At 35.2% G+C, this 14,245-nt stretch overlaps 1 protein-coding gene across 2 annotated transcripts in view; it reads right to left on the bottom strand.

Moving 5' to 3' along the window:
* Positions 1 to 4,508: 4,508 nt before the first annotated feature.
* The window catches only part of phf2 (PHD finger protein 2), a 31,083-nt gene continuing 21,346 nt past the window's right edge, over positions 4,509 to 14,245 (bottom strand). Inside the window, exons 18-22 of one of the 2 annotated variants that reach the window (XM_073825606.1) lie at positions 10,651 to 10,931; positions 9,442 to 9,537; positions 9,249 to 9,358; positions 6,947 to 7,241; positions 4,509 to 6,753 (exon numbers count right to left, since the gene is read on the bottom strand). In XM_073825606.1, coding sequence (XP_073681707.1) covers positions 6,665 to 6,753; positions 6,947 to 7,241; positions 9,249 to 9,358; positions 9,442 to 9,537; positions 10,651 to 10,931 — 871 coding nt within the window. In that variant the 3' untranslated portion in view covers positions 4,509 to 6,664. Of the gene's footprint in view, positions 6,754 to 6,946; positions 7,242 to 9,248; positions 9,359 to 9,441; positions 9,538 to 10,650; positions 10,953 to 14,245 lie in introns of both variants that reach the window. The other variant, XM_073825605.1, reaches the window with a different exon arrangement.

Below are 14,245 nucleotides of genomic sequence, written 5' to 3'. Positions count from 1 at the left end.
TGGAAACAGTGATACATTTGTTAGAGGATTCTTTGATTAACAAAGTTGGAAAGAATATTTATTTAAAATAAAAATCTTTTGTAACATTATAAATTTCTTTACTGTCATTTTTGATCAATTTAATGCGTCGTTCCTGAATATTAGGGCTAAATTCTGAATCACAAGCTTCCGATTTGATTCAATTTCTGATTTAATATCGATTAATTTGGAACTATATTGAGTACATGGCAATTTTCTCAAGGAAAAACTAATGTCTCAACTAATGCTGAAAAATTATACGTGAGAGTCAATTGGTACTTAATTACTGTAATATTAAAAGTTAAAATTAACTGATTTGTATACAAACGCTTAAATTACACTCAATAAGGTTATTATAATAATAAAATTACAATTACATAATTATATTTCTATAAACATTTTAATGGTGATTCTCATAAAAACTTGACAGATTTATTCAAACACAAATTAAACACTTAAGAACAGTATAAATTATAATGAATGTGCTATATGGTCCATAGTTTTTTTTAGCTGACTAATGAGTTTATGGTCACAAAATATGTTTTTTCTGAGGTAAATGTCACACCTACTTGACATTGTTTACAAGCTGTTATATTGACGTCTTTCCATGGTTAAAATACAGATTGAGCGATTACGAGACATGATACAGTTTCAGTAAGTTATACTCTTTCCTTTAACATACATTTGGATGTTTATTCATGTCTATTTCGTGCTGAAACTGATCAGTTTACGTGTGCTTCGGACTTCCGTTTCTCCTGAGGCGCTAGAGCAATCTGTCACCTCACATTAAACAGTGCCAAAACTGCATTGTTTGAATACTGTAATAAAATGGACAGAATTTGAAATCTAAACCTTGGTTTGATATCAAATGTAACCGAGCACAAAACGTATTGCAATTTATTGGATGGGAGGCGGCAACAATGTTCCATTCCTTAACTGAAAACAGTCTACACTATCGATTCTTGGGATTTAAGAATCGACACTGTTTATATCGAATCGTATAAAATGTATTTTTTTAGCCAGCCCTGCTGAAAATATCTATTCATGTCTTAAAAAAATGTCTTACTGAATGCCATACTGTATTATCATCCTCATAGACACATGAACATAAAACAGAAAGTCCCCAAAGGATTTCTTCAGGGGCATCACTGGGATCTTGTTCCCTTCTGCACAATCTTCTTGAACCATGAGGAATGTAACTTCCAAGACCCTACAGTGAGGCTGCAGACCACCAATAATCCACAGCAGTGCCTGCATCACTGTAGGCCACACAAAGACATGACTTACTCAAACATTCCAATGCAATTAAAGCATCTTCTGCATGGCACGTTTCACTGAACCACTAGGGGCTTGTTAATAAGACCACAGGGCTTTTACTGAAATCACAGTGAGAGGCGGGCGGTCTGTTCACATCTGTGACCGCTACACTGCATATGATCACAATGAGATAAGCTCAAATATGACACTCAGCAGATCCCACCTGGACTCCCCTGACACTGCAATTATGAAACCACTTGCCCTCTTTAAAGGCACCCATAATTAATTCCTAATGGACTCAGAAATGATTTTAAGCCCAGTGACAGTGCTGTAAAACAGGTATAGACCAAAAGGAAAAATGCTACATAAAAGAACAAAAAGACTGTCTTCTAAGCGTTAGTAGGTTTGTAGATAGTGTCCTAAATAAGCATAGAAACTTCATATACAGTTGAGGTCAAAAGTTTACATACACCTTGCAAATAATGTTAATTATTTGATCAAAATAAGAGGGAGCATGCAAAATGCATGTTATTTTTTATTCTCAAAATCAGTCATTGTTGGAAAGGGTTCAAATACACAAAATGCTGAAAAAACAAATAATATGTGGGATCTGAATATGTGGATTTTTCTTTGTCCGCAGGACAAACAAGGGACACTTGTTAACAATAACTATACGAAAAAAGAAAAAAAAAAAAAAAAAAAAACAGCTGTGGATCATTCTGATAACAACACAGTATTAAGAATCAAGTGTATTTAAAGTTTTGAACGGGGTCGTTTTTATAAATTCAACTATTATTTTCTGTTGTGGATTATATGTAAACATCTTTTACGAATTATCTTATTCAGGTGAGTACTACATAAAAAAAACATGCATTTTGTATGATCCCTTTTATTTTGGTAAAATAATTAGCATTTTGCAACTCTGCAAGGTGTATGTAAACTTTTGACCACAACTGTAAATAAAATAACATCAAATAATTATTTGATCACTTGTAGTGTTTCATCAGAACCATTTAAATTATTAAACACATATCCATATCCACTGCAAACTGACAAAGCGATAAATTTTAAATGATATTTTCTTTCTCTTCTCAATGTAGCCAACATGCCTGTTCGGGTGTTTTTTTTCTCTGGGATTTTTTTGGTGAGCGAAACATTCTGCATTGCTTTAGCCATCTGCTGTCCACAAGCTGTACAGTAACACACTCTGAGGATATCGGGCAGTCTCTGTGGATGAAGAATACATTTTAAAAGTAAGTATCGTCTTATTCATATTTGCAAATACTTCCACCCAAAAAGTTTGAATGAATTAATGTTTTTATGATCTTAAAAAATAAGTGCTAAATCCTTAAAGAATGCTTAAATAACTGAAGTTTTGTAAAAACTTTGAATAAATAAAATACAATTGTGAATTCATTTCCAAGTAATAATATACTGAAGAAAAAAATCTGTAATCTATGCAATTTTTCACATTTTCATATTTGGTGAATTTAATACTATTCTAAAACGCAGATAGTATCAGTGACTAAAAAAAAAAAAAACAATTTAAAAAACAATAATTAACAAGTAGACGCATCCAAACTTTTGACTGTTAATGTAAGATTATTAATCGGGTTAAACTGTATTAAAAGATATTTGTCCACAGAACCCATGACTGGAGATATTAGGTTTCTCTATTAATGTTCTGTTTTATAGATATTCAATTATTTTTTAAATGCTATATTTAATTACAGAGCTTAACCAGCCGTCTTCTTCTAAATCAGTCATACTAAATCTTTCTGAAATGGCACTGCTTTTTCTGATGTTAACTAACTGCTAAAACAATGTTTGCTAAACACTGCTGTGCACAGACAAACAAACTGGTGGCAGGAACAAGTTAGGCCTGATATACGGCGTCTTCTGCAATTCCTCTCCGAGATAAACATCGTTAATACGCTACAAAGTACTTAGGGGGAACATGGGTGCTACTTCGCTGGGGGGTTTAGTTTACCGTGAGGCAATGAGCTGTGGCGTTTTCTGCGCCGCGTGTGATACGTGGCAGATGTAGATGACAAAATCGGCATTTTCATGTTGAGTGCGGGAAGCCTGCCACGTTCTCCAACAATAACAAATACCTACTCAAATATGGTTTTATCCCAAATTATTTGAAATGTATGTCATGCCGTTAAGATTTATGTGGGATCGTGTGCAACGTCAAAGACCAAAGGGAAGAAATAAAGGAAAAAGTAAACATAAAAAATGTGAAATTGGTTGAGGCCACATTTTTACAGTAATTGTTTGCTTATGGGCGATTGTTTTTTATAACATTTTTCTGGACATGTGTCCTCTCCAAATGAACTCCAAAAAAAACCTTCAATGACAAACCTGCCTTTTGTTTATACAGCAGTTATCGTACTGTAGACTCTAGAGCATAACTCACAGAAATTACATTTATTTTAATCTGTAAAAATCCTAACTGACGTCATAAATCCAGCAGATGTACCTGACAACACTTTCCGCAGAGAAGCAACAGTATTTTCTGGGACGTCTATCTCCACCTGGTGGCTCGCTGTATGTTCACCTCCAATCCTGGTAAAGCAAGGCAAGATGAGAGCTAAGATGTTCAAAAACGAGAACAACTGGAAGCCACTAGGAAATAAAGACAAACACAGAAAGATAATTTACACATATCAGGAGAACAATATTATTCTACACACGTCCTCTTATACATATGCACTGTGTTTCCGAGTATATTTGAACTATACAATGGCAACACGAATGGAGTATTAACAGTGTTGACCTTGGCTTGGTTTATGTTAATGATTTGGCCGGAGTCAACGGCTGGACTCGCCGGTGTTTTGGCTTTAGCTGTGTATTAATGAACAAGAGCAAAAAGTGCAGCTTGGCTCCCAGCGGACAATGTGGTTCTAAATGGGGGAATTGTGTGTGAGTCAAGAGTTTCTCCAGGGCATCAGACCTGAATGGTACAGTAGCATGAGCCCATTTAAAAGTAATTACCACAGCATGTTCCAGAGAACGTGTGTAGTCCTGCCATTCCATATGAATGGTGGAAGAACATGTTACCAAAACTGACTTTTGTGTGCCGTTATGGCACGAAAACAGACTTAAATACATAACAAGCGAACACAAATTATGCATGGGACAATAGATTTGTGGAAACACATGATATAGATACAGGTTAATACAAAACACAAATTTGTGAGTCAGAAAAACAGAGTGCACTACTACAAAAGTATCATTCACTGCCATGAAACAGTGGATGCATTTAATTGTTTGAACATATAAAAATAAACCACAACAAAGCAACACACATTTTGTACAAATAAAAACCTGAAATAGTTCCATTGACAAAGATTCTGAGTGTTTCTCGATTCGGAAAGGTGGATACAAGATTTACATTGGTAACTAAAACACTGCAATTTATGAGCACAGTAAACCTGGTTAAGAATGTACATACTCTATTACCAAAATAAAACTCATGGCATGATGGTATGGATCTTTAAAATAGCTGCTTAATAATAATAATGGTGTAACATTTCGTATTGATGCGCAGTTGCACTTGATTTGATGAAAACAATAAAGACGAAAACAAAAAGGAACTATTGCCCAATGTTAATGATAGAAGTGTCCTAAGGGGCTCACAGACTGATAAAATATTTAAAACAAAACCTCTTAAGAATTATACAAGTATAAAAGGCTACAAACATTAATAAATTACATCACTGACACAGAAAACACTTCACAAGGTGCTAGTAAAATAACTTTAAAATCCATCAGGGGTATTTTAGCTCAAATGTCAGGCTGGTCGTAGAAACGTTGTTGATTTTTTTTTCTTTTTTTTTCTTTTCCCCCGTCATAAATGAATCATAATACACATGGTTTTCTGCATGTAAGGCCATATGAGAATAAATGTTACACTGTTTATTTTGTTCTCCAGGCAACACCTTTTGTCTAATGTAACAGAATGAAATGAAAACAAAACAATGGTTAAAAAAAGTTCAGCTATTGTGAAAATCTAACAAAAAATTTCAAAGGTAATGACTATTTCTATATCTTTATATATATTTTTGTCTGTAATTAGCAAAAACTAGTAAAAATGTATAATGAAGTATTAAGGAAAAAAGGATACAAAAAGTAGTCATTTAAAAAGCTATATACAGGCTACATTCTACATACTGTACTGTGAAGCAATATAAATGCATATTTCATTCTAGGGTAATTGGTGCTGCCTGTGAAACAAACAGAAGAGAGAAAGTATCCCCATGTAGTGAAATGTCATGGATGAGGCTTATCATCAGTGCTAGAGATCCCATTCATGTAGTGTTTCGTTGTTTTGGCGAACGTAAAACAGAACCGTAATAAGAGCTACATTGTCAAAACAGTATGACATAAAACTGATTGTAGTATCAATGTTTAAAAACAACAAAAAAAAAAATATAAATAACAAGTTTAGTATGACATCTTCCTGTGATACACTGATTTGCTAGACCAACGGGGGAAACTAAGATATTTCGACTATGTAATTTAGTGAAAATATGCTTTGTTATCGATATGCGTGATATACACGGACAGTTTTTTCCCCACAAAAACATAAATTTTTCCTATATTTGTAGAAAAAGAAAATGAATTAAAAAAGCTGTTGTTTTATAATAGCAGTTATGATATAGATTACTAAAAATATGAGTTCATATTTGTGCTTCACTGAAGTTTTGTAAGTGCCTTTTGGCTTTAAACTACCTATGACATGTACAATTATATTAGGTCAATAAATATTATCTGTGATAGTGCTTAGCAAACAGAAAAGTACTTTTCAGTTGTCCCGTGTAGGTATAAAAATGCTTTTTTGCTTAAGGAGTGAGGAAAGTAAATTCCAAATGGGGGATTTTAAAATCACCCGCCAGTTATGTTTTTAATACTTGTTAAAAAAGAAACAAAAAGATAATGATAAGCCACATCCAAAAAGCAGTAATGAATTTCTTGTCCGCAACCTTCCACCGACCCTTTCCCCCCCTCTAAACAATGCATGCAACTGGAATACATGCAAGGGATACTTTCTTAATCTTGGAATGACTGCTATGTACTTTATCTTATAATATATTAGCAACCCCTGATAAACTGATAGCCGTAGTAAAACAAGACAAATTCTTCTTACAAAATATTAATAGCAGGTATTCTGTACATTTTTAATATCTGAAAGTTATAAAGTAAAAGAAGAGGCAAAAACCTATCTGAGCTATGTTCTTCTTAGAAATTGAAAACTTGTGGGATCCTGTTCGCGTCCCCGTCCGTTTCAGTCCTTGCGCTCTCATCCCGGCTCATCGAGGGAGGGAGGGATCAGTCTACGGGTCCATAAACATCAGGAGAAAGTCTGAGTCGCCCATTGTCCACGTTACAGCAGGAGTTTGCCGTTACGATGAATCTTTAAGATTTTTCCAAGTCTTTGTTTGGCCGTTGCCATTCCTTTCTTTAGCCGCTTGGCTGTGGGCGAGACGAAGCGAAATGGTTAGCATATGCAACAACAACATGGCAACTCTATGATCAAGGCGATACATTATTAAGCCACAGCTGTGTCAATAAGTTATTAAAGATCTAGAAATTGCAACTCTCGTATTGGCCAGTGCAACATAAACAAACCTTCGAACATGAATTAATACTCATCACCCAAAATCACCTTTGGCGTCCGTCGAGTTCCCACGTTCGACTTTTGCTGGCAGGACAGATGAGGTGTTCTGAGATGACGATGATGATGAAGGCCGTCTCTGGCTGAGGAAGACTCCGGGGGCCATGGGTTGCAAGCTGCCGGCGGTCTTGCTCGTTCCAGTGCTGTACTCATGGTCGCCCAGGTTGGTCTCCGAGTCCGGGGTTGGTTCTGGAGAGCTGCTGTCCTGAGAGAGTTTCAGAGGCTCCTCTACAGCCATGGGCTTCTTTTTGGTACTCTTTTTCTTCTTCTTGATCTTCTGCTCCTCCTGTAGCAAGAACTAGTTAGCAGGGCCATTTGGCTAAAATCAGTCTTACAGATGGTTCTATAATAATGGAAGCTATTAGAAAGGATTCAGAATTTCTTGGCATTCGTCTCTTTTGCTTTAATGACACTTGAGCTGCATGAACTCCACAAGCTTGTGTAAAACCTGATGATCATGTTCTGCAGCATGATTTGAAAATGATCCAAGAAGCATCTTGTGCTTCAAGACACAAAGGAGTTCATGTGGTCAATGCCACCAGGTTGTGACCTTAAATAGTGCAGGATCTTCTTCATTTTACATCAAAATCCTAATCTAATCTTTCCAAGTCATACAACTGTTTGTCCAGGATAAAATGTTCATGTGGCCTCAGGCATTTGGACCCCACTGTGAATGAATGGCATGGTGCAATCTAATGATTGCAAATGCAACGTCTACAAAACTGTAGTTAAATTCATTGCTTTACACAGTATTTACTAGGGCTTTATAATTAGGATAGAATTTAACTGCTATTTCTCTGGTAGAAATTGAGATTGCAGTTTTAACTGCATTAGGTCTGTTGCGCTTGCTTGTAAGTCTGCAGAATTAGACCAAACTTACTAAATAATATTGAAAATAACAATTATATTATTCTGATTATTATTATTAACTAAAATACTTAAAATACAAAATAATTTTTTATGTAATATTTCAACGCAATATATAAAAAAACTATTTAAAAAAATTGGACTATCGTCTCTATCGCGATTACACGCTCATGACATTGCTATGCTATGTGGTCACGGAATCTTAACCTAATGCTTGTTTTTAAAACAACAAGCAAAAACTGTTGAAATGCAGTCAGCAGTGAAAGAGAACTCATTTCACTAGATGTGCGACTGTGAAGATGGAGCATAGGAGTATTGAACAGAGTTACTTTTGCTGCTTTATAGGCCTTGAACGGTTAAATACAAACACTTGTATGTGTCAAAATGCCTGTCTTTGCAAGTGTCCTTGTAAACACAATAATTTAGGTCTTAAGTGAAAGCAAACAGCTGAAAAAGAAAACATGTGTAACAGAATATTAGATTTGGGCAGCTCTTAAAGTGACAGCAGTCTAACATTCCTGCTGTTTGTCGTTCATGTAAATGAAACAAGAAAAAAGGGAAAATCTCTCACTGGTCTTGACTAAATCACTTTTTTATAACTTTAATAAGAAGAAATATATATTTAATGTACACAGTGTAGAATATGCAGTGTTTTTTTAAATATTTGATTACTTTATACAATGTATGTAGCTTTTCTTTTTTTGTTCTACTACTTGTAATTGGTTTCTTATTCTTATTTAATCACTGACTTTTCTTCAGTAAGCTTGAGGTTTTTTTTGTTTTGTTTTTTAAATTTAGGCTAGTGTTAGTTTTTGTGATATTAACACTTGTGACAAATTTTTAATTCAAATTTTTGTCATATATATTAAATAAAATTACTCATATCTTGATTTTTGGTCATATTGACCAAGTACAACTGTGACATTACAATACTAATGCAAGCTGTCTTAATTTCTTCATTTTCAAATGTTAATCCAAGCTTTTATTTTGGTGGAAAACCGCATGTTATAAGCAACCCAAACTCAGAGCAGATGCAGAAATGAAGTTTGTGTGGTGCAGCCGGAAGTTTGAACTGAGCTGCTCCAAGTGGAAATAGACACAGTGCAGCCTTTCACTCTAAAACATGCACCATATGTATTTATTTAAATAATTCACAGCCTTTGTGATTTGGTAATCACACTAAGCCATATTTGAGATTTAGTTTTTTGTGCAGCCCTAGTATTTACTTCATTTGAAAGTAGAAATTAACAGAAATGGGCTTTTTGTCTATAATAATAAAGTCTTGAGTACAATCATAGTAAGTGCAGACAATCTTATAATGACTTAGTTCTGACAGATTAGATGTCAAATGGCAAATATCAGTTATTGTTTTTCAGTTGACATGTAAATATTCGAGTTGCACTGAAGAAAGAACGTAAACTTTAACCTGATGAGACAATTTAGCTGCGGCAGCCGCCAATCCCGTCTCTATGGATGCCACACGTGCCCCCTCCCGAGCTGGTCTCTCCTGTCTTGGTACAGTGGGGCCAACTCGTGCTGCAAGAGAATTAATATAATCCAATGTGATTAAATTCATGTTATAGTCAGATTTCCGCCTGAAACTGTAGACTTTATACTACCTGTTGGACTATATGGAGTGTCATCTGTATTTTTCCTTTTTTTCGATCTTGATTTGAAAATGGGACTGTCCTCCTCGGATTCCAGAGATGGATAAACTGGGAAAAAAATAAAAAACAATTATCATTTAACACCAAGTATATTCATCACATTCAATATTACATTAAAAAATATATATATTAATAAAAATGCATGAATGCCACCATTTTCATTCCTTTTGGAATGTCTTTTCTTTTTGGAACACCATATGTATATGTATATGTAATGTGTAATGTCGAAGAACATTAATTTTAAACACATAGCTTGTACATGAGAAACCACCCTGTTTTTGCACTCCATAAACTACAGTGCTAAGTATTTTCTCATTGGACAGGATGTTAGCGTGACACAGATGCACAGCAGCTGTTCCTTGCCCTGCCTCGGCCTGCATGCACCTAGCTTCTTTGAACTCAACTACTCAGGAACACGCAATTTCCAACAATTAAATTATCAAGACAAAGAAAAAAAAAATGTTTACAGAAAGGAGGAATGCTCGTGTGTTTGATAAAACTCTCTCTTAGTGTGAGTCCGGACGGGAATGTGCGTGCTAGTAATGACTAATTAGGGTATCAGATCAAAAAGCATTTAAAACAACAGTTTAAAACTCATGCTAATGGATTATTAACAGGCTACTAATGGTCTTGCTGTTCTTGGAAGGGGTTCACAAAAGCTATAAAAGAGACCACTCAGAAAGAAGGGATTGAGAAGTTCTCGCTGAGAGTAAACACGCCTGTCACTTTGCCGTGAATGAGAACCCTTAAGTCAAAATCAAACTCTAATCAGAACGTTGATAGAGCAGATTTAGACTGTTTGGCTTTGCTCTGAGAGCACCTGGGCAATTCCAAGTCATCATGAAACATCCTTGACAAATTGTCTCAGAGGAACTAATTGGTCTTGCTAATAGTTGCAAACAAGCTATCCAAGATGAAGGTATGAGAGAACTGCAATCTGTTCTCCAAATGGGTTCTTAAAGGGATAGTTCAGCCAAAAATAAAAATGTCATCATGTACTCACCCTCATGTCATTCCAAACCTGTATGACTTTAGCTCTTCTAAAAGTTGGGGTCCAAACAACATTACACCACTTAATTGTATGGACAACAAAAACACTGAGACAAATATCTTTTGTGTTCCTCAGAAGAAAGAAAGTTAAATTTGTGAAAGTCAACTTACCGTAATCAGAATCCCTAAAGCAAGCCTCCAGGTGGTCCTGGTCGTCATCGAACATGTCCAAACTGTCCACGCTGCTGCTCTTTTGCGTCTTCTTGGGCAAGCGTTTGGCCGGTCGCTTGCTGTTGCTTGCTGTCGCTCCGGCCACGCTGCTCGGCTTCTTGCTGGCTGCGCTGCTGTGCGAGTTGTTCTTTGCTTGGCTATTGCTCCAGGACGTTTGCAGACAAGAGTCTGATGACTGCAGGTTAGCCATGGACAACATGCCCTGGATGGCCTCCTGTGTGCTGGGGGATGCAGGTGGCTGACTGTAAGTCCATCAATGAGAAATACACAACACACACGTACATTACTCCGAGTGTCAGTGGCAATGAGAAGCGATTCGAATTTTAGGTAGTGAGTCGGGTGATGGAAAGCAACGAGGTTGGAGATGGACACTTAAAGGTGAAGTGTGTAATTTCCTAGACAAATAGTCCCAAATAGACACCATTGGTTGAGTAAATGATGCCATGTTGGGTTGTATTTCCTGTAGGGCTGGGTAAAAATACAGATTTCTCGATTTTATTCAATTCTTATTTTTTAAATCCCAAGAAACGATTAGTCTAGCCTGTTTTCAGTTAATAAACAGAATATAGTACCGCACCTCCCATCCAATAAATCACAATACGCTTTGTGCTTTGTTACTTATGACAAAACAAAGATTCAGCTTTCAAATTTTGTCTATTTTCTTACAATATTAAAACAATAAATGCTGTATTGGTGCTGTAGCGCCTCAGTTCAACAGAAGCGTCAGCATTAATACAAGTTATAGCACTAAATAAACATGAATGAACATCCGAAGGTATGTTAAAAGAGTATAACTTAATGAAATCTCATTCAAACAAGTCTCATGTAATCACTCAATCATCGTTTCAACCACAAAGTCAATATAACAGCTTGTAAACAATATGTAACGTCACATTTACCTCAGAAAAATACATAAATTTGTTATTAAGCTCAGTTCATTTTAACCCCCAATATTATAACGTAGTACCAGCTGACTCTCATGTATATTTTACAGCATTAGTTTTAGTTTAGATTTTTTTCCTTAAGAAACTTTGCAATGTACTGTACCTGATGTATATCCAAAATAATCGATATTGAATCTAATCCAATCAAACTGAAATTGAAACGCAAGCTTGTGAATAGAAATCTAAACGTGAAATTTTTTTCATTACCCAGCCCTAATTCCCAGGCCACATTATTCAAGACACTTTGATGCACATTTGCGAATTAACTATACATTATAATAAATAAAATAAAGCAAAATGTTCACGTCTTCATCCACTTAATAAATATGTTTTTATGTGCATTATTAAATTGCTGTTTGCATCCTGGTGTTTCCATCCAACATTTTTTGCAATATCCAGTGTTACCGTTAACTATAACAAAAACAAAAATGTTTTCAATAATTGAAATAAAGCTGAAATAAAAGAAACTGTAAACAAAAATTAGAAATGTTGCCTTGGCAACTATCTAAAATAAAATTACTAACATTTAAACTAAAATTGAAAATATAAAGGCTAATTCAAAATCTTAAGAAACACTATAATACTAGAATAACATTGGCGATATCACAAATTCTGCATACAAACTAATTTTTTTGCACTTTTCAGGAAAAAAAAACAAATGTGACCCTGAACCACAAAACCAGTTATGAGGATAATTTTTTGAAAAACTGAGATTTATACATCACCTGAAACAAGTATACCTGAAATAAGCTTTCAATTGGTGTTTGTTACGATAGGACAATATTTAGCCTAGATACAACTATTTAAAAATCTGGAATGCAAAAAAAAATCTGGATGCAAAAAAAAAGAAAAGAAAAAAAAAAAATCAAAATACTGAGAAAATTATCTTTAAAGTTCTCCAAATTAAGTTCTTAGCAATGCATATTACTAATTAAAATGTATGTTTTTATATATTTATGGTAGGAAACTAACAAAATATCTTCATGGAACATAATCTTTACTTAATATCCTAATGATTTTTGGCATAAAAGAAAAATTTATAATTTTGACCCATACAATGTATTTTTGGCTATTGCTACAAACATACCTGCGCTACTTAAGACTGGTTTTGAGGTCCAGGGTCACAAATAGTTTACATATAGTTAAAAACAAAAATAGTATATAATATTGAAATATTATACATATTGTAGTATGATATTTTACATTTAAAAACATTACACACTTCACCTTTAAACCACCATAAAATGTTGATGTCATTTCCACTGCAGCTGAGGTACGGCACTGTTATTTAAACGTAAATCTGAGGCAACCGTTTCGTCTGTAATTATATTTAATCAACCGAACATGCAAAGCTAATGGATGGCCCTGACTATCATGAAAATCCATGTTAAGATTCAATGCAATCTATAACCTCTATATTTCCATTCAACCAAAACTAAAAGCACTAGCAAAAACTTACCTGTTCTCTCTTACAATCACATCTGCTCAAGCAATAAACCAGCAATCTGCACACTTTTGCTTTTCTAACTTACCCTGTCACTAAACATTCATTTCCCACAAATGTAATTAGCTCATCATATAATTCTCTTCATGCACTATAGATCTTTTCGTGTCAGAAGAAGATTCTGCTGTGTGAACTGAGAAGACCATTGTGTCCACATCTGCTATCGAGCTTGAGGTAACCAGCAGAAAATACAGATTTAGCCTGTGCAGATTACCACCTATTAAGTGATTAACCAGTGAGGTGGAACAATGAGTCAAAAGCTTGTTTAATGTGGTCGCAACTGACTGGAGGCATTTCCTCCCCGCAATCCTGCAGTCATATGTCAGGTTTAAAAGCACAAAAAAATAATTTGAGAAATTAACATATTTTAGCCATGTTTTCGTTCTCATTTTGTGTTTGAGCTGATTTGCAGCTTTCAGCGCAGTGGAAATAGACCATCAAAAATGTGCCCAAAACAGCAAACAGTAAAATGAAGAGGAATGGCCTGAAGCTTTTGCTGTATTTGACAAATTAATAGTGCAGAGGGATTAAACAAATAATGCCAGCACATGTAAACCGCTTATGAAGAACCGTGCAAACGATTACTTTCGCCATCGTTCGACAGATGAAGAAATGCCTGTGCTCGATGTGTTTACAGTGGGAAGTTTAAGAACTAACAGTTAGGCTAGAAATATGACGTGTTTCTGCTCTTTAAGGCTCGGGAACATACTTCATCATAAATTGTATGTTCCCTATGGCCCTCTGCCAAAGACAAAACATATCCATACTACACACTCTGTCACATTAGCATGTGTGATGTACAAAACATACCGCATGAATCATGAAAATGTATGAACTAAGGATGTGCAAAACTGACCAGTCGATGGATTGTCTAAACAACTAGTCGCTTAAGGAAGCCTTGTATAATTACACCAGTTTAGGGTCACGTATATATGATACTAGTCACGATTCTTCACAGAAGACACATTCCTGTGTTCGAAAACAGTTGGATGGAGCAATGCAGCATGGAACAAAATGCGTGGTCTCAAGCCATGTATTTTTAAACTCTTTTAACTCGAAACAAACACAGTTAGATACCGCGCGAGGG

This window comes from Garra rufa, chromosome 20 (genome assembly GCF_049309525.1).
Source record: "Garra rufa chromosome 20, GarRuf1.0, whole genome shotgun sequence".
Taxonomy (NCBI): Eukaryota; Metazoa; Chordata; class Actinopteri; order Cypriniformes; family Cyprinidae; genus Garra; species Garra rufa.
Note: the sequence above shows the minus strand (reverse complement) of the source record. Positions and strands in the feature narration are given on the sequence as shown.